Raw genomic sequence first — 20,852 nt, 5'->3', positions numbered from 1 at the left:
GTAGTTATGTGATCGATGTGCAAAAGAGAAAATATAGACTTCAGCCAATCCAATGTTAGTGTTATTTATTTCTAATACATTTGATTTATTTACAATAATCTGCATGTGCTGCACGTGCCATAAAGTGGACTGTAGTCCAAATTTAAACAGCAAAACAAACTCTGAATTAACCTTTGAATCCCTTGTAGATGAAAGTTCATCATCTAACCCTGTATAAAAATTTGGCAAATGTTTCCACTGTTTTCATTTGGGCTTGTGGCAGTGGAAACAGAACAACAAGGATCTAACTATTTTACAAGGTATTGTACTGTAAGTACTATAACTACAGCTATTTTAACTGTAAAAATTAGCCCATTTAAAACATTGAGTATAGTCTTAATGTGTGTAGTATTGTGTTTAGTAAATTTACATAAAGATATAATTCAATTTATGTATAACTGACCACTTTTGCATAACTCTGGCAAATTAGCAGTGATGTTTATTAATGTGCATTAACTCTGTTAAATGAAATGAAAGTAAATCAAATTATATAATGGAGACAATGCTGCTTTAAGTGTGTTGGTTTGTTTTTTGGTCAATATCAACGGACAAAGCATCTGACAAGTTTATCACCTTTTCACATCTAGAGGGACTTTGTGTTTGGAGCACACCTTGATCACTCAGTGTTGACTAATGAGTGTTTATAAGCAACCTAATTTACAGGGGAGCCGTTAGATAGTTAGCTTCATTGACTGACTTTGCATTTTTACGGCAGAAGTTCAAGAATATCAACTTCTGCCTGATTATGGACCTTTGAAACCTGAATTCTAACTATGAATCCAGTGAACTGTGAAATATTTTACCCAGCTTTTTAGTCCAACCCTTTGTTATATGAATCTTCACAATGAATAATAGTAAATCATAAGAAATATAATATTTCTTATAAAAATAAATGGTTTATGTAACCAACTGCAAGCGTTGCTTCTTTTATTCAAAAATTGGACGACACCAAGAAAAGGGCATAAATATGACTGAAATCGGTAAAATTCATGCATATCTCAATTATAATAGATGTAGTTATAAAACCACCAGTATCTGATAAGGCTAAGCTTTAAGGTGCTATAATTAATCAAAATATGTCTTTCAAAGTCCTTCGTGCATTTAAATATCCATAAAATGCTCCTCTGATGCAGTTAAAAGAGGACATTTTGAAGATTTAACAGAATTGAGTGCTTTGAGCCATGAGTATCTTTTTAAACCTTTTGCCTTTGTCCCTCCACACAGGAGAGTAGGGTGGACTTTGAACGTTAAAAGCACTGTCTGTGTCTCCCAGTCCCCTGACAGAGCCCAGCTGAGGGTATAAAAGTCCCGAGCTGAGGCTGGGAAATCAGTCTCGACCGAGTACTCGCCAATACCAAGGGAGAGAGCTTCAACGAACCCAACATGGGGGACTCAAAGCTCTGCCTTTTGCTGCTCCTCAGCACATCTGCCTTGGCTTGTAAGTACTTCTTAGAAAACATTTCTCTGAGCAATGTACATAATTTAATGCAGTACATAGTTATGATTATTTAATCCTAAATTGTACAGTATTCTTTTTACAAATCTTTTAATTTATTTTAATTGATAGGGACGGTGCAACTTAACATAGTTCCAATACAGAGCATTAAACTCGTGCTGCACAGAGAGTCTATAGCTATTGCAGATTTTCAACTCTTGTCCTTAGTTGGGCTTTTAGATGTACAGTGTAATTAAAATATACAACTTTTGGTATACTATTATTAGAAAATGCACAATACGCATACATATACCAATATACCTTGGGAATTTACAGTACAATTAGCTAAAAGTGGGTACAGCTCTGGTTTGCTTTTAGCCAGCATTTAACCTTTGTTGTAAAAGATTTTATATCTGGAATTCATTTGATTTCAGTAGGTAATGTGCTCCAGAATTCACAGTACTTTATAGAGAAAGCTGTCAAAATTTTTTGATGTGGTATTTTAGAGCTGCCATTCACCATGCTCCTACAGTAGTTACTCAGCTACTGTCGTTTTGTCTTGTTAATACATTTGAAAACTAATTGGAAAAAAGAAAAATGAGCTCCCAGAGCTAAGTAAATGGTATATTTTTTGCATGTAACAGTGATGCCACCGGGCAGCTTTTTATCCATTATTTTCACTGCCTGATTGTATAAGAATGTAAGATTTTTGATTGTAGATGGGGATGCTTTAGCCCCAAACTGTTTTACAATATTAAAATTGAGAGAATATTTCTATACGAGTTTATCAAATTTGAGCTATGGATCTAAGATTATTCCTAAGAACTTAAAATCACTGACCGCCTCTATTTCTTCATTCTTTATCTTGACTTTAAAATGTTCAAGTGAGCCCAATTTTCTAATGGAGAAAGTTTTCAAATTCAATACAAGATGATTATGTTGTAGCCACTGATGGACATCATTCAAGTATGCAGTTAGGACCTATGCTGCTTTGCTAGGAGATTGAACCTTGGGGAATACCCACTCTACTGTTTAAGAGGGATGAATTTTCTTGGTCAATTTTCACACGCTGCTCTCTAGTTTGAAGATAAGACTGAAATCCATCAACTGCTTGTTTAGAAAATTGAATGTAGACAAGCTTAGACAGGAGAATGTCATGGTTGAAAATATGTTATAGTAAACTTTAAAAATAACATGTAAGAATTTGTCATTTAATGGAAATGTTACCCACCTATGTGTGGAGACATGCTACAATAATAATTATGACAGTGGATTAGTGTAGTTATAGTAGTAGCCAGTTGCATTCGAATTACTAAAGAATAACTTATATAACTTTTTTCTTAACAGTTGCCCAAGATCAAGATCAGCCAACCTGCCTGTGTAAGTTACACCAGACTACTTGTCTGCTCATGTTAATAAGTTATGACTAAATAATGTAATGGGAGTAAATAGTCGGCTTTTGCATACAAAATCCCTTCTTTACATTGATTTTCTCTTCTAGTGGCCCAACGGTACAAGACCTTAAACAAGTATGAATACCGATATGAAGCTGAATCTCTGAACGCCATCAACGGAGCCTCACAGCTCAAGAACGGACCCATGGCCGCTTGCACGGTGCGAGAAAGATCTTTCACAATCATCTTTAGTTATCAGATTTTTGTCTTTCCATCTTAAGTTTCTCAGAGAATGAGATAAAAAAACATCTATCTTTTCTAACAGGTTGAAATCGAAGTACCTCAGACTTGTAGTTTCATCGTCCGCACCACTGGCTGTAGCCTGAGTGAGGTGGTCGACATGGACGCAGAGGGTAACCCTGTGTTCGGTCCTACTGCCAGCTCTGATGCCTTTGCTGCTGACATGGAGAGGTATGACACTCCATGAAAATCCCTGAAGTCAAAGATTATTTTCTTTAAAACTTTTATCATCAATCTGATATTTTTGGAGATTTTGCACTGATAATTAAGCTCAAATATCATACATTTCCTTTTAGGTATCCTCTGAAGGTTGTGGTTGAGGGTGTGTACGATGTGAAACTGTACCCCGAGGATGGTGAGACAACAACAATCCTGAACATCAAGAGGGGTATCATCTCTGCCCTGGCTGTGCCTCTGTTGGAAGAAGACAAGAACAAGATCATGGTACATTCATTAACCAAGAAAATACTTTAAAAATCTGCATATTTTAGTACCACCTTTAAAGTAAACCATTCTGATATTTACAGTTTAAAAAACTTTCTAAATATATGTTGTTATTTTTTCTATTCATCTATTTCAGCCCACTATCCACGGCAAGTGCAAGACCACTTACGCTGTCAACGCCAGAGAGGACATTGCAACTGATATCAGCCTCACCAGGGACCTGTCCAGATGTGACAAATTTGTCCCAATCAGAGATCACACCAGCCCCTTGGCGCTTATCTCCGGCATGGTAAGAATTCCAGTTGTCCGTGGTAGCAACATGAAGAGTTCAGACAAATCTTCAAGAGTTGATTACATAAATACCTACTTCATGTAAGCTTTTACACTAGCCACATTTAGTGTCCTATACATCCAGTCTTGTCAATCAAAATCTCCCAGGAACATAGCAAAAACGAAAAGACAAAATAGGCACCATTGACATGAACTGAAAATCGAAGTGAAAAGACTTCACCGCACCACAAAGTATATTTGATCTGGGAAGTGCATCGCAAACTATTCAAGTCTTTTACTTCTATTAATTCACTAAATTAATATGATTATTTGTCTATTTTCAGCACTACCCTCTTGCCCAGCTGGTCAGAAGCTCACAGACCTGCAACTACAGATTTGACAATGAGAATAAACACATGACCTCTGGGTCCTGCACTGAGAAGCACATCGTCATTCCCTACTCTCACAAGTAAGTCCAACCTCGTATTAGACTTGATAAAATGCTCTGTCATCTAAGTGTATTAATAGGTCTTGTACAAGAGATCTACAGTATTTTTACGCATGTGTTTTCTTCCTACAGGGGTGAATATGGAGTTACCAATGTTGGAAAGCAACAACTGATTCTGGTTCAGGTCGTTCCTCACAATGAAAGAGTCTTTGACCACAGTAAGCCCTTTATTTAATTTGTATTCTTTAGATTTATAGTTGTTCTAAAATGGACACTAAAGGTAGCATTTAGTCATTATAACCATGTTGCTTGTGTATCACAGGTGACATTGTCAAGGGTCTTCACATGGAGGCTGTTGAAGACAGGAGTTTTATCCAGGATAAAGATGCAGGTCTGAACCTCCTGAGAGAACTAGCCACTCTGCCCGAGACCGAGGGTGAGAAGAGGGCCCAGCTCTTCAACAAGATTGTCACCATTGTCCGTGGAATGAAGACTGAGACCCTGAGTCAGGCCATTCCTGAGGCTCTTGCAGTGTCCCGTGTCCTGACCTACCAGCTTCTGGCACAGTGTGGAACCCCTGAGTGCAGCAGTGCCATCATGCAGATCCTCAGGACTTTTGACAGCTCCTCACTCGAGGTTGATGCCGGTGTTTTTGCTATGGGACTTGTGTCCAATCCTTCTGCCCTCCTGATCAATGACATGCTCGAGATGGCCAAATACAAGCCCAGCAAGCCCATCATGTATGCGCTGAGCAATGTTGTCAAGAGGTAAGTACAGTTAACCACACTTTATTCCAGGTTAAATATCTGAATAATATTTCAGCAAACGTTTTCCCTCTTTGCTTAAAATAAAACACACAGGCTACAATTCTGAATACTTTTTCAACAGGTTTTACAAAGCTGAGGGAAAACTGATACCTGAGATTTACTCTGTTGCTGAGTTTGTGGCTGCCCAGTTGGGTGACTGTTCTGGTGACAAGGACAACACTTTCATGACATTGAGAGTGGGTAACCTTCCCTATTGATCAAAATGTAAATGACCGACAACACCAGTGACAACAATATTAATGTGGCCTTTGATTCTAGGTTATTGGAAATATGGCTCCAGCTCTGGTATCTGCTGGTCCTGCACTCAGATCTGTTGTGATCCAGTGTGTGAACCAACCTGCTGCTCCCCTGGCTGTGCAGCAGGCTGCCATCCAAGTGTTCAGGCTGACTCCCGTACCCGAAGAGGCAAGTCAAATTATTTCAAAGGTTTGACACATTATTTGAATAATTACTTCTACTATATACTCAATTTATTGATGTCTATTGTTCACAGGGAAGGGAGGTTCTCATGCAGGTGCTTTTGGACAACACCAGCCCCATGCAAAAGCGTATTGCTTCATATCTGGCACTTATGAAGGACCCCCAGCCCACTGAACTGGCCCAGCTGGCTGCTGCCTTACCCAATGAGCAGGACAAACAAGTCAAGAGCTTTGTGATCTCCCACATTACCAACATTTTGTCCTCAACGGAGCCAGAGACCCAAGAGTAAGTGAAAAGCAGCATTACATTTGCAGCTTTATATTCATTACATTTATTGTTTCACTATGTGGTCCGTAGGCATGCCGATTTGATCATCATCAGATGTAATATTTCTTCTTCTTTCCTACAGACTGAGACAGAAGATTCAGGATGCACTGCAGGGTAATGAAGTTGGGCCCACCATGGACCCCACCAAGTTCTCTCGCAACTACAAGATCGGATCTGTGGAAGGCAACATGATCTTTGAGGGCACCAGCTATCTGCCCAAGGAGGTCATGCTTGAAATGACTCTGAAGGCATTTGGCTTTGACATCGACATGATGGAGGTAATCATTGTGAGCTGTCTTAATCAAAATTGTGCTTTGAGACAATTTTTCAGTAAACTAATTTGTGACGGTGAAAATGCATTACCTTTACAGATTGGTATGGAGGGAAAAGGATTTGAGCCAACTGTTGATGCCCTGTTTGGAGAGAATGGCTTCTTCCCCGACACTGCCCTGAAGACAATGTACTTTGTCTCTGACAACATGCCGCTCAGAGTCAATGAGATTCTGCAGAACATAGTTCCTGCTCTGAAGAAGGACACGATGAAGAGACAGGTATTCATGCCATACCAATCTGCTTTGTACATGTGACTAAAACAACAGTAATTATGATGATCAATTTTTCCATAAGGGAAAAATCTTGTAATAGAGCGGGAACATCTATGTTTAGGCCTCCCAGAACCTGATGAGGGAGATCGGACGCAACCTCAACAAACTCGTGAGGGAAATGAAGACGGCACAGTCTCCAGAGGCAATGGTGTATCTTAGACTTTTAGGAAATGAGCTGGGATATCTGAAGACCAACGAAATGGAGGAGATGGCCTACTCTGCTGCCATGATGATTGACAGCATGTTCAAGATGTTCCCAACTGATGTAAGGACTTTTTTAAGAGCATATTTGACGATCAAACAATGCATTATTTTAGAAAGTCCTTGTTTATGATTTAAATGTCCTATGTTTATCTTTATTTGCCACAGATCATGAAGGCACTGATGACCAAAGCTGACAACACAATCTTTGCCCACTACATCTTCATGGACAATGAATTCTTCCTGCCTACAGTCACTGGTGTGCCTCTGAGGATAACAATGTCTGGTACTTTCTCCCCTGGCATCAAGGGTGGACTTCAGATTGCTCGCGATATGGTAATTATCCATAAATGTGTATAAATGCCACCAATATTTTTTATAACAGCATCAACACAACTCTTCACATTTCTCCTATGTGTCCACACAGAGTGAAGTGAGCTTCATGCCCTCTGCTGCCATAGAGTTTGTATCTCAGATTGGCACCTTCATGCCTGAATATGTCGACTCTGGATTAGAGATGCACACCAACATTTTCCACGAAAGTGGGCTCAGTGCCAAGATCTCCATGGGACCTGAAAATGTCAAGCTGACCATCCCTGCTCCAACGAGTCCTATGAAGCTCATCAAAATGACGTAAGTCTAAGTAGAACTTTTGAAAAAGCAACAAGCAGAGAGTGCTTTGCACCTCTGGTTATAATGCAACTGTTAAACTAGCTAACCTGAAGTATAAAGGGGACAATGATATTTAACAAAATTGAAAATAGCCGTGTTTGTAGCTCAAGTGCAACATTTTTTTCTTTCCGTAATCATGGCCTCATACAAATAATTTAGGGGATATTATATCTTTGATTACAACAATTTCAACTTTTCTATATTTTGTATAAAACAGCCAAAGTTGCATTCTAATTTGTCTACATTTAAAATTTAGAAACAATCTGGTGGCAGTGACTGGATCAGGAGTGAAGACCATCCCCCCTATGGTGATGGACAAGGTTGATGTTAGCGAGTGCACTCCCTTCTTTGCTGGAATGAAATACTGCACTGCTCTGCAGTACACTGATGCTTTCTCTCAGGAGACAGCCCCATACTTCCCCATCGCCGGAGACAGCAAGTAAGCAAGACTTTTTAAACCATCAGCACATCATTGTCTTTTCAAAATAAAGTACTTACCAATGTTAGCTAATTAACTGAATTATCTACATAGATTTTCTGTGGAATTCCACCCCACTGGTGAAGTAACTGAGTACACAGCCACTGTTGCCTACGAGCTCCTCAGGGAGGGAGAAGAGGGCCGGCAGAAGGTTGACTCTGTGAAGTTTGTTCTGCGGGCTGAAGGTAATGTACAATGATGGAAAATTGTTGCGACATATCACAAGCTCAATTTGGAAAAGCTCTGACGTTTAGTGGAGTTGCGTAATATTAACATATTGTTTGTTCAACAACAGGTGCAGATCCCACTGAAGCCAGAGCAATCATGAAATATAACAGAAGAAAGAATGTCATCACAGCTGATATCCAGATCCCTGACTACGATGTGGAGGCTGGACTCAGGCTGGGTGTTGTTGATGGAAACACCAAGGGCAAAGGAACTCACTCCATCTCTCTTGACTTGATAAACAAGAACATTCCTCAGCTCTCCCTGGTTGGCCGTGCAAAGTAAGAAATCAAACATAAATCCTCAAGATATAACATTAATATCGCCATCATCACAGAGAGTATGCTAACTCACTGGCACATTTTTCAGACTGACAGCCATGAAGGAAGGTATGCTGCAAGTCCAGCTTCTTGTCCCCTCAATCAATGCTGATGCCACCGTCACAGCTAACATGAAACGTGATGAAGAATTGGAATTGGAGCTCAAGAGTGAAATCAAGGGCATGCCCGCCACCTTTGAGCAGAAAATGACAATGAAATATGGTAATTTTCCAGGAACCCTTTTTCTCAGAATATTACATAACAATTATTTAATTGTTGCTTACTTCATGGACAGGTGCATATAAACCTCAGTCACATCCTAAATGTAGCTACATCTGGCATTTTCAGACCTGTGGTTAAAATTTTAGACCCAAATTATGGGGCAATTTTGCCTGAGAGAAAATGCCAAATTGTATTAAATTTTAGAGTAATTTTATTCCCAGATTACGTCTAACCTGGAGATTAGAGGAATATTTCCTCATGTCTCGGAATTAAATTCATTGTTCTCTATTGTTGCAGATGCCAGCAGGTTTGAGGTTGAGTTCAAGTCTGATGTGAACACTGCTGACATCAGCAGCTTGCCAACTGGTGATATGGTTGAGGTGTATGGCAACCAACTTCTTGATATGCAAGTGGGGCAGACTGACATGAAAGTCCGTCACATCTTCAAGACGTCTGTGGAGGTATGAATTTTGAATTTAACAATTATTCACAATTTTTGGGCAAAAAAATATGGAGCATGCATAAAACACTGGTTGTCCTTTTCTTAGGCAGCAAACAACTACTTGGAAAAGTATAGTGCTGATATCCCTTACATTCAGAACTTCAGGGTGCCTGATATGCCTGAGATTTCCCTGCCAGAGACACTGTTCCTGAAAAAGTAAGTGGGAACATCTCTGAGGTAAATGTTGAAGATATCTAATTTTTTTTTCCAAAATATTTATGCATTTTACTTTTGTCTTTATAACAGTGAGGCCAAGGCTGTCTACTACTTCAACAATGAGCGCTTCACCATTACTATCCCTCTGCTTCTTGGAGGAAAGTCGACAAAAGAGCTTAACTTCCCACCAGCTTTGACCACACCTAGTGTGTCTCTACCCCAGTTTGGACTGGAGATTGTCTCCATGGAAATTCCGATCCCAGACCTTGTTGTCCCTAAGAGCCTTACTCTGTCCATTCCTCTTTTTGGCAAAGCTGAGGTTTCAACAATGATGAAGAGCAACCTATACGACATGGAGGCCTCAATGGCTGCCGGCAAAGACGTAGTGGAGACCCCAAGCTACTCAGCTAAGTTTGATGTGAAAGGAACCTCTCCACTTGACATCCTCTCAATAAAGATTGAAGGTATTTCACAGTTAATATCATTCATGAATTTAGGATTTGTTGCATTGTTATTGACTCACATTGAAAAGCGTTTTCAGTTACAGTTTTCAACTTCCCCTGATGTGAAACAATGTGACTTAATTTCAGTTCCAATGTTACAGTGTTCCCTGATAAATGTATTGATTTTCAAATTATCAATCATTTTTCTTCTTTTGTGTTTTATTTAGGATCTGGAATGTTGGCCACCACTGATTCCATCAAGGCCCATTTGAAAAGCTCTTTGACTCATAAATTCCTTGAAGCCAGTGTTAGTATCATTGAGGATGCAACCATCACAGACAAAATCAATTTGAAATCAAGTAGCAAGATTGAAGCCACAAGCCCATTTGGTCTCAATATTGTACTAGAGCACACTGGCATGACTGGAATCAACACTGAAGAGATCTCTGCTGATAGCAACTTTGACGGAAGGTTCACGGCTGGACCCATGTATGGCAAGACCATATCAAGCCAGTCATTCTCCATCTTTCCATTCAGGCCAGAAGCAAAGATTGATTCTTCTGTGCAGGTTGACTCCACCATTCTTAAGGCCCAGAACACAATTGCAGCAACCCTTGCCAATGGTGAATTCTCAGTTGTATCTAACACCAATGCCTTTGAAGACATCTTGACCCATGTTGCTGAGCTTTCCTTCAAGGAGAGCAAGCTGTCACTGAAATGTGATGCAAATGCCCTTGCTCCTGGCATGAAGATCCGCAACCAGGCTGAAGCCTCTGCTGGTGCTGGTGAAGTTGTCATGAGAATGGAGACAAATGCAGACAACTCTGAAAACCGTGTTTACTCTCTGCTGACTGCCTCTCTTGATGTCACTGGTTTGGCTGTAAACAGCGATGCCACTGTGAAGCTCCTTGAAAATGAGGCTACTCACAAGGCAACTCTTAAAATGAACAAGGATGGTTTGACCACAAGTGGAACAACCACCCTTCAAAGCCCCCTGTCCCTGGAAAACACCTTCGATGCTGGGCTTGATGCTTCAAGAGCTACTATAACCATCACCAACAAGGCTGCAATGCCCGACATCAAGGTTGATAATACCAACACTATGACCATTACTCTCTCTAGTCTTGACTTCAACTCAAAGGCTGAAGCCACTGCCAGTGAATATGCCTCATACACTCATGATATCACCATCGACCTTAAACCCTACACTGCCTCTGCAAGTGTTAATAACAACCTGAATCTTCTGGAGGCCAACTTCATTAATGATGCTCAGCTCAAGGCCGAGCTTTACAAGATGGACCTGACTGGAAACCTGAAAGCCATCTATGGCGAGGAAGAGATCAAGCACACTTACCAGGTAAATTATGCTGATATGACAGCTAACGCAAAGTGCAGCACCACTGGTAAACTCTTTGGAACTCACATGAATCAAAACACAGAGCTTGAGGTTGTCGGTCTTGCTGCCAGTATCACCAACGATGCCCGCTTCAACTCGCAGCCAATGCGCTTTGACCACACCATCCGTTGCAGCATTGTTCCTTTTGATTTCAACCTTGATGCCATTTTCAATGCTGATGGAGACATGACCATGTATGGAAAGCATAGCGCCCAGCTCTATGGTAAGTTCCTCCTGAAAGCACAACCCCTGGCTTTTGCTAGCTCAAATGAATGCAGAGCATCTTTAAACCAGCAGCTAGATAACGGTTTTGCTCTTGAGACCACATTTGACAACAAGATGGATACTGTTCTGTCACTCCAAGAGCAGAAGACCAGTTTTAGAATGAAATCTAAAATGAATGAGCATGCCCTTAATCAGGACATGAGTATTTACAACACTGCTGAGAGAACTGGAATTGAGGTTTCTGGCACCATCCTCACAAACATGCTCAATGCAGACTCCACAGAGAACCAGGAATTCACCATCTCTTCCTTCCTCAAGTATGACAAGAACACAGATTGTCAAATAATTCAGTTGCCTCTAATTGAAAATCTGCCCGCAGTCTTGGAAAGCATCAAGGGCGTTGTTGTGCGTGTTGCGGAGGCACTGCAAGACTATCTCAGCAATGAGGAGATAAGGGCTAAACTTGAGTCTCTTCCCCAGTATGTAAGTGACTTTGTTTCTCAACTGAATTTAGAAGGCAAGGTTGTTCAGCTGAAGGAGTATTTAAATGATCTTACCCAAGAATATGTCATCTCCATGGAGGATGTAGAAGCCTCTTTGACAAACCTGAAGGCTACTGTTGAGAAACTGCTGGCTGATCTCACACTTTACATCCAAAACTTTGCTGGTATGGTGAAAGAGATCATTGTAAGTGGCACCCTGCCTGAAACCCTCATTCAGAAGATCCAGGAACAGCTGAATGCCATTAATGAGCAGTATGACATCCAGGCATTGGTTGTGTATGTGATTGATACCATGAGAGAGATGATCCAGCAGATCGACTTGGAAAAACTCAAGGGCAGCAGCATCGCATTCCTGAGTGATATTGATGCCAAGTATGAAGTCAAGGCCAAACTACAGACAATTATTAGTTACATGAAACAAATAATTGAGACCTTTGACATGCAGAAATTTGTTGTTGACCTGAAGGAGTTCATTTCATCCATCAACTTTAAAACTTACATCGAGAAACTAGTGAGTCAGATTCCAACAGATATTCTCAGTGAAATAACAGATTCCATCAAGCAAATGATTGAGGACCTTGACATCCTCGGTAAGATCAACACATTCTATGCCAAGATGAGAGAGTTGATTGTAAAGTTTGAGGCTGACAAAAAGGTTCAGGCTGTCTTGGAAAAGACTGTTGAGCTCATCAAACTGTTCAAAATTGAGGAATCTATCAGGGCTGTAGCCAACATGGTGAAGGATGCAGACATCCCTACCAAATTCTTGCAAGTCTTCCAGGGTGCTATTGACTACTTGAAAACAACTGAGGTTAAGGATATGATTGATGATCTGAATAAGTATATTGAAACAATTGTGCAAAAGCTGAGGTCATTGGAGTACAATAACGTTGTAGATTATGCCAATCAAATTATTGCTGAGTACACAGTTAACGTGAATGAGCTGATCAGGACTCTTGAAATCCCCCAGAAACTTGAGGCAACAAGAGATTTTGTCAACCTTGTCTTATCCTCTGTTAAAGGCCTTATGGAAAACCTGAGAGAAATCAAAGTTGCAGAAATGATTAAATCTGTAAAGGATATCATTGACACAGTTGTGCTTGGCAACCTTAAGAGTTTTGCTGAATTTATAAAACAGGGAATTACAAATCTGGATGTCAAAGCTGAGATTACCTCTTATCTGGGCCTCGTGAGCAGTTGCTACACTAAGGTCATCAACATCGTCACTAATATATTCACCAATACGGTTGAGATGATTAAGAGCCTGGCACCTGAGCAAAAATTCATCAGCGAGATTCAACAGATCATTGAAGGGCTCATTATGCAACTTAAGAAAGTTGAGTTGAATACGCCATCCTTCAACATTCCTCTCACTGATCTTGTTGTGCCCACTGTGAAGTTTAGCATGGATACGCTTGAGCAGTTTGAAATCCCAACACAGCTGGACATCCCTGAGTTCACCATCCTGGGTTCCTTTACCGTGAATGCCATCACAATTTCCTTTGATGACATCAAGCAGAGAATCATTGAACTTCTTGATTTCATTGGAAACTTTGAGATCAAAATGCTTGATGTGGATGCTTTCTTTGGAGATCTGACCATGAACTACCTTCCTTCCATGCCTGAGATGACCTTCCCAGAAATCACCCTTCCTGAGATCTCATTCCCTACCATCCCACAAGTTCCTGTAGAAAAGCTTGTCAAGTCTCTTCAGGTTCCTGAGTTCACACTACCAACCATTCCAAATCAGATCATGATCCCATGCTTTGGTAAACTCTATAGTGAGATCAAATTGCAAACTCCCATCTACACTGTCAAGACTTCTGCTGAGTTCCAGAACTCCACTGATAATGAAATGACACCTCAGTTCACTGGATTCCTTACTTCCCAGGCTACATCTCCAAGTTTTGAAATTCTTAATTACAAACTTGACTCCACTGCTCGTATTGCAATCCCCAAAATGAGTCGTGTTGTCATTGCAGAGACTCTTAAGTTCAACCACCTTGCTCTTGGAGTTGAACATCAGGCATCTTTCACTCTCTATGGCATATCAGCCCAGGCCCAAGGCAAAACTACAATTAAGGTTATCACTACACCTTACAATGCTGAATTCATGAACACAGCCTTTATTGCTATGGAAGAAGGAATGTCTGCATCTCTCGATACCAATTACAAACATGTAATGGACCTCCCAATTGTCAATTTCAGGAGTGAGGCCACTGTAAACCAGAAAGCAGTTGCTCGCCAAGATGGCTACACCCTCACTCTAACAGTTGACAATTCAGGCACTGGCAAATTCAATGCTGATGATGGCACCCACAAAAGCAACTTGCAAATGTCACTCACTCCCAGCATTATGACACTAACTTTCTCTGGTGACACAGACTCTCCCATCTTAAAGATGAAACAGCAAATTACTGCTGAATCTGGCACCCTTTCCTACTTCAAGTTTAATATCCGCAATGAGGCAGAGACACCAGTCATTAAGAACAGTCTTGTTGTAGCAACTGGACATGCCAACCTTTATGATATGGAAGCTGAGCTGAAAGCAAGCCATGACACAGAACTGTATGGTTCAGTCAGTGGAGTCCTGTCCAATGGAATCAGCATTGTAGTCCGTCCGGTCGAATTTGTCTTTGAATTCCAAAACAAAGGAAATGGCAAGGTCACCATTTTTGAAAGTCTGATTGCTAAAATAGATCTGCAGAATGATTACTCAGCCACCTTCAAACCTAACAGCCAACAGATGAACACAGTAGCTGTTGCTCGTCTTAATCAGTACAAAATGTTCTACAACTTCACTGTTGACAATAATGAAAAGGAGGCTAGCATCTTTGCTAAGATGGAAAGCGAGGCCAATCTTGACTTCCTGACATACCCCATCAGCATTCCTGAGATTAGCCTGCCTTTTGTAGACTTCAATACTCCAGCTATCAGTGATCTGAACTTGTATGAACAGACTGGATTGAAGAACATTTTGACTACCACTGAGCAGTCTGTGGACATGGATGCCAAGATTGTTTACCAGAAAAGCCAGGCTGCCCCCCTTGTTGATATGATGGATCTGATCCAGATTCCCTCTGTGGGTAACTTGATCACAGAGCTGTCTGTCAAGTCTGCCATCATTAATTTGAATGTCAATGCTGGACTGTATGCTGAGGATGATCTTGTGTTCCGCCTGGGAGCTATCACAGCCTCTGTGTTTGAGGGTCTAAAAGCCAAACTTGATGGCACAACCAGTCTGACCACCAAGAGAGGAATCAAGTTGGCCAATTCCCTGTCCCTTGAAAATCGTCACATTGAAGGCACTCATGACAGCACTCTCAGTATGAGTACTGAGACTTTTGAAACTTCCGTCTCTGTGGCTACAGTTGCAAAGATTGCCCTGCCTATACTCAACCTGGAGGTAAACCAAAATTTGGTTGCAGACACCAAAACCAAAGCAAATGCTGTTTCTACCTTGAGGATGAAGGGTGATTTCAACCTCCCTGTGATCATGGCTGTTGGAAAGGCCGATGCAGACCACAGTCTGAAGCTGGAAGGAAGCCTTGAGGATGTTTCCATGGAGTCATCTACTAAGGCCAACATGGACGGCACAGTGCTTGAAGACTATTTACTTTTGGGAGTCCTGGATAATGACATGAATTTGTATCTGAATAAGGATGGCCTACGCTCCACCTCCAAGGTCATTGCTGATGCCAAGCTTAACCAAGGTACCACCAAAGTCATTGGCATGGATGTAAATGAGAATCTCGCTGTTGAAGCCTCCCTGAGCCGTGTGTATGCAGTGCTGAAGTATACTGGCAACAACGAGGCAAACCTGTTCAATTTCAACACCAACGGGAAGCATGTTGTCCAGGCTACCATTGATCTTGCCCCAACATCTTCCTTGACTGCTGATATTGAGATTGATATATCTCAGCCAAGCGACCTGGGTGACCTCTCCATCTTTGAGAAAACTGTTGCTGAGGTGAACGCCGCAAAGCAGAAGATCTCTACCGATGGCAAGTTTGTCAGCCCATTGTACACCACCAACCTGGCAGCGGTAGTAGACAGCGATGCTCCTGGCTTCAAAGTCACCTTCAAGTCCTCTGCCACCTCTGTCATTGTGCTCTTTGAATATGACATGGATGGTGAGTTTATCAAATTCCCTTTACACATTTATCTGTTTTATGTGAGCAAGCATTGTTGAGCACTAAATCTTACAAAATATTTCTTTTAATAGCTTCTACTACTGTGAACTTTGAAAATGAAGCTCTGAACACGGTCAGCAAAGCTGTCCTGACACACGCTGACATGACCATCAATGTCAATCATGTCATTACCCAAGCCTTGAGGTAACGTTCTGCATTTGTTTTACATTGTATGTTGAATAATTACTTCTGATATTCAAAGTTTAAAGTAATTAACTCCTTTCCTTCACATTTTAGGAGAAAGCGCCAGGCTGATGAAAGGTAAATATTCAATCAACAGTTTCTCTACATTTTCGTCTTGATCATTTATATTAATGTGTATAAATCAGATTTCTTCATATTAAGTATCAGGTCAAGAATTAATCATGGATTTTTATTTGAAATGCATTCTTTCTCTTCCAGTTACTCTCGTCACACCCTGAATGTGGACATCACCAGTCCTACTTTCACTGATGCGAACATTCGTTATGCTGCTCGCAGAGATGGTATCACTACCTCACTATCTACCCCATCCACTGGCTTCCTGGGCCTTCAGGTCAATGGCAGAGTCCCATCTCAGATGATGGCAAGAGTCTATGGCCGTTATCCTGTGAGTATCACTAACATTACCTTTTTGATACAATGGCAAGCTAAATACCAAAATCATAATATAACTAAAATAATATTTTATTTTATTTCATTTTATTAAACAGTCTGCCCCAGAGGTTGATGTTGACATCTTGGTCATCAGATCATCTTCTAAGGATGCTGATAAGTTGAACCTGCAGATTGCATACAACATGGAGGCACCCAAAGTAATGCTCTCTCAACTCAAGACAAGACTCCCTTCCATCATCTCTACATTCACAATGTTTGCTGACAAGTACCAGATCACAAGCAACATGGGAGAGTTGAAGAACTCTGTTGTTAACCGCATCAGTGAGGCCTATAATGCTGCAATCAACTACGACACTCAAATGAGCCAGCTGTCAATCTTCTTCAGGAACATCATTGTCCAGTACCAGAAGACTGTCCAGATATTTCTGGATGCTGTTGTCAAGGTTTTGAGGGAAACCCAGTTCAAACTGCCTGGGTCTGATGAAATGACCACTCTCCCCGAGGCCCTGAAGAAGCTGACCAGCAGCATTGCTGCTATGCTAGATGTGACCCTCCAGGCTATCTATGACAACATGGAGGTCTACTATAACACCTTTGTTGAGATGATCAGCAGTGTGAAATTGCGCATGCCAGTTGGTGATGCAATCACTGGAGGCCAGATATTGGATCAGGTCAAATCAGCTTACAAGAGCATCTTTGATGAACTGGTGGACTTTGTGAAAAAAATGGAGAGTCTTGACACAATGCTAGAGAAGATTGGTGAGACCCTGAAGGCTATTGTTGAGAAATCTCAGGAGTTCGTTGACTCTGTCAAGTCTGACTATTTAGATGCAGTTTTCATCAACATCAATGTCCTCTATGTTAACCTTGTCACAGTCTTAAAGAATGTTGTTGACCAGCTCTCTGCCCTAAATATGGAGCAGCTCAACAATTCATTTGAGTACATTATCGACATGTTCATTTATGTAGTGGACCAGTTCAATAACACTGTTTATGGTTTCCTGCAGCAAGCTTCACTGGAGGCTCAAGCCAACTTGAAAGTTAGTGAAGGAAGGCTTGAGATTGACCTTCCACTTTCCTTCCAGCTGTGAGGAACCCTCACAGACTGAGGCCTAAGTCCATATGAAACACTACCATCTGTTCAAAACGCATGCTTGAAAGGAGTATGGACAATTTGCTCTTTAACCATATTTATAACAATGAGTTCAACAGAAACACCTGTTGTATCATTTTCATTTAGATGGTTTATTGTGTACAAACATTAAGAATGTAACATTTTACTGAAACTCATCTTCCTGCAAAGAGTGAAAAACATCAATAAAATACATTAATGAAATCTGTAAATGTCTGATTTCCTTCTTTGTAAAGTTATAACAGTTTGCATGAATCTCACTGAATTTATTTTGCATCATGTTTCAAGAATTGATTGGCACTTGAGATAACTAACCAACTGTCTAATTAGCTGATTCAATTAGATAGTGACATCACTAATTATTAGTGACCCTAGGGAAATCTAAATTCTTGTAGACCGTATTCTTCTCTGTAATGTATGAACAAACAGGTTGATAGGTTGCCAGTCAAAGGACAAAAAGATGTAAAGAAAACACACTCATTCCTCTGCAATATTTAGAGCTCTGACACACCAACCTAAACTCAAGGAACTACCACTGGCAAAGGCAATCTGGTCATACATTGCATCGCCTCGTGTTGCCTCAAAAAGACTAGAGCCGACAACCAATATGCACATATAATATGTTCTGAACCCTTGTCCAGAGGCGCCTTAATATTACTTGAGGCCCTGGGCTACAGACGTTTTGGAGGCCCTTCCCTCCCTTCACAACATGCCACAGCAATTTTAATTCAGAACGCCCCATCAATGTTCAGCGACAAATATGTGCCCTCCTTATCAGTAAACAGAATATGAAAGTCATCATTATAAGACAATACGTCAACAATAAGGCAAGACTTGGGTGCACAACAGAAATACAAGAAGATCAGTCTTTTCAATCAAAAACCTGCAAACATCACAGGCAAACAAAATGGTGGGGTGGGAAAATTTGAAGGTTTTTGAGCTAAAACTATGCAATTTTACATAATTTTGGACTATTGTTATTACTATAGATAATGCTGAAAAAGCTTATAAACAAAATAGTTAAATAATTATTACATTATTTACACATATCACAGACTTCGTTTGAACATTTAATTGTTCTCGAAATGTTTGCCCTGTAAAATCATATTCTGTAAATCAATAGAGCAGATTCAGAAAAATGTAAATAATGTTTCATTAATTATATTTATTCTAGCCTATAGCCTAGACCCTGTGTTCCCAGCTCCAGACCCCCTATCTATCAATTTTTCCGGTTCTCTCTGCTCTAACACACCTGAACCAGCTGATGCTCAAGCCCTGATCCAACAGTAAGGGCTGCTGACTTGCGTCAGGTGTGTTCAAAACATAATGAGTAATTAACTACTAATGTTGTGTTATTGATTTATTTTTCACTGCTCAGGCCAATAAACTGATGACGATAACAGTGGTGCATACAGTAAATGGGCTACCGTGAAAACACTTGCAGCATGCTATGGATTCACAGTGTACAGAAAATTAACATTCATGACACAGGCAGCAACAGTCTTTTTGCACTTATTCGTTTACTACCTAATGGGCCGCAAGTGATCACACAGCTGACTGCACTGTTAAGTACATACTTAGTAAGTATGCTCAAGCAACGGCCGGGCCGGTATCAAGGCACCCCGCCAGCGGCTCTCACAAAAACGGTTGCACAAAATTTCCAAACAGGCGTTATTTGGATAAACTGACCACATACTGGGAATGTAAATGCTTACTTTCTCACATGAAAATATATTTACACATAATAAAGTCACAAATTAACAGCTTTTAGCCTGCCTCAAAATCTCACAAGACTGATGGCCAGTCTCAAGGCACCAAGACGCAATGCATTGTGGGGCAGTTCAGTATGTGCAGTAAGCTCATGCCTTATACTCAGAAATTATTGCTAATGTAGTATACATCCGGGCATGTCTCGCATACACAAAGTCCACATACTATGTAGTGTGAACGCACTAAATGCTCAATTTTACGTCATACTTAGTATGAATAATATGTTAGTATGTGATCTCAAACACAGACACAGTGGGGGCAAACAATTTGCTCAATTTTATTGTTTTGGACAGTGGGTTTTGCTATCAGCTAACAGAACTACACCAGCAGCTAAGTGCATCGCCGCCCAGAGGCGGTGCAGACATCTGTTGTGTATCTGTTGTGTGAGACATGCGAGTGAAAAACACGTCTGATACACTTGCGGTCTAGACGGGAGGTTAGCCAATTGTGGGTTGTAGTAATTCAATCAAACATTACAGCACTGGTACTTGCAGACACACCTGGCGGAGATCTGCACTCTACTGAGTGCACCTTTCTAGTTGTTGATTGCTGCTTTGGCAACTGTAGTTGTTTACCATTTTTGCCAATAAAGTATATTGAATTGAATTGAATTGAATTGAATTGAGAAAGAAAGAGAATTTAGTGTTCATAGTGATTATTTTGGGGAAACATGACATTAGTGAAATGTAAATAATTCAGCTGTGTAAAATTGGAGTAGGCTACTCAGTTTATCTGTTATGACCAGTTATATACAGCTACAAGTAAAGAAGAAATTGTTTCAGGTATTGTCTATATTTTGAGTCAATTTAGTGTTTAGAGTGAGTTTTTGGGGGAAACATTACATTAGTGAAATGTAAATGACCATCACTCAGTTGTTCATCATCAAACAGTTGCATCAAATTGGAGTAGGCTACTCAATTTATGTTATGACCTGTTAAACAGATTAATTCATTTGACAACGTTTTTTGTGTTGCTCTTGCATAGATTTAATGATATTGTTTTCACTTTACTGAAAGCAAACAATGAGCACTTATAATGACTTATAACCAGCTGGTAATGTATTATATCTGCCTATACCTCAAGAATTTCATTACTTCACCACAATGCACCAAATGACCCCTTAGAGTAACTTACAATCACATTATAATGCATTACAACAGTGTTTATAATGCATTATAAAAAAGTATATTATAATGTATTACAACTATGGGAATTATTATTAACACACTATGATCCTTGCAAAAAAAGAAATGTCAGTGAGTGACCAGCAATTATGAAATATTATGATACTTGACCTTATAAGTCATT

General features: G+C 40.4%; 1 protein-coding gene across 1 annotated transcript; it reads left to right on the top strand.

Moving 5' to 3' along the window:
* The first annotated feature begins 1,263 nt into the window (after nucleotides 1–1,263).
* On the top strand, nucleotides 1,264–17,986 carry apobb.1 (apolipoprotein Bb, tandem duplicate 1). The gene is made up of 29 exons (XM_037750643.1): nucleotides 1,264–1,477; nucleotides 2,822–2,854; nucleotides 2,976–3,088; nucleotides 3,194–3,339; nucleotides 3,465–3,612; nucleotides 3,749–3,901; nucleotides 4,227–4,351; nucleotides 4,463–4,548; nucleotides 4,653–5,097; nucleotides 5,219–5,333; nucleotides 5,416–5,562; nucleotides 5,651–5,862; nucleotides 5,987–6,182; nucleotides 6,276–6,455; nucleotides 6,571–6,774; nucleotides 6,879–7,046; nucleotides 7,138–7,343; nucleotides 7,639–7,821; nucleotides 7,915–8,045; nucleotides 8,156–8,366; nucleotides 8,455–8,627; nucleotides 8,925–9,088; nucleotides 9,176–9,285; nucleotides 9,376–9,749; nucleotides 9,956–15,985; nucleotides 16,078–16,189; nucleotides 16,283–16,306; nucleotides 16,448–16,634; nucleotides 16,738–17,986. The coding sequence occupies exons 1-29, from the start codon at nucleotides 1,423–1,425 to the stop codon at nucleotides 17,731–17,733; spliced, it is 11,427 nt and encodes a 3,808-aa protein (XP_037606571.1). The 5' UTR covers nucleotides 1,264–1,422; the 3' UTR covers nucleotides 17,734–17,986.
* The last annotated feature ends 2,866 nt before the right edge of the window (nucleotides 17,987–20,852 follow it).

The sequence above is a fragment of the Sebastes umbrosus genome, chromosome 18 (genome assembly GCF_015220745.1).
Source record: "Sebastes umbrosus isolate fSebUmb1 chromosome 18, fSebUmb1.pri, whole genome shotgun sequence".
NCBI lineage: Eukaryota > Metazoa > Chordata > Actinopteri > Perciformes > Sebastidae > Sebastes > Sebastes umbrosus.
Note: the sequence above shows the minus strand (reverse complement) of the source record. Positions and strands in the feature narration are given on the sequence as shown.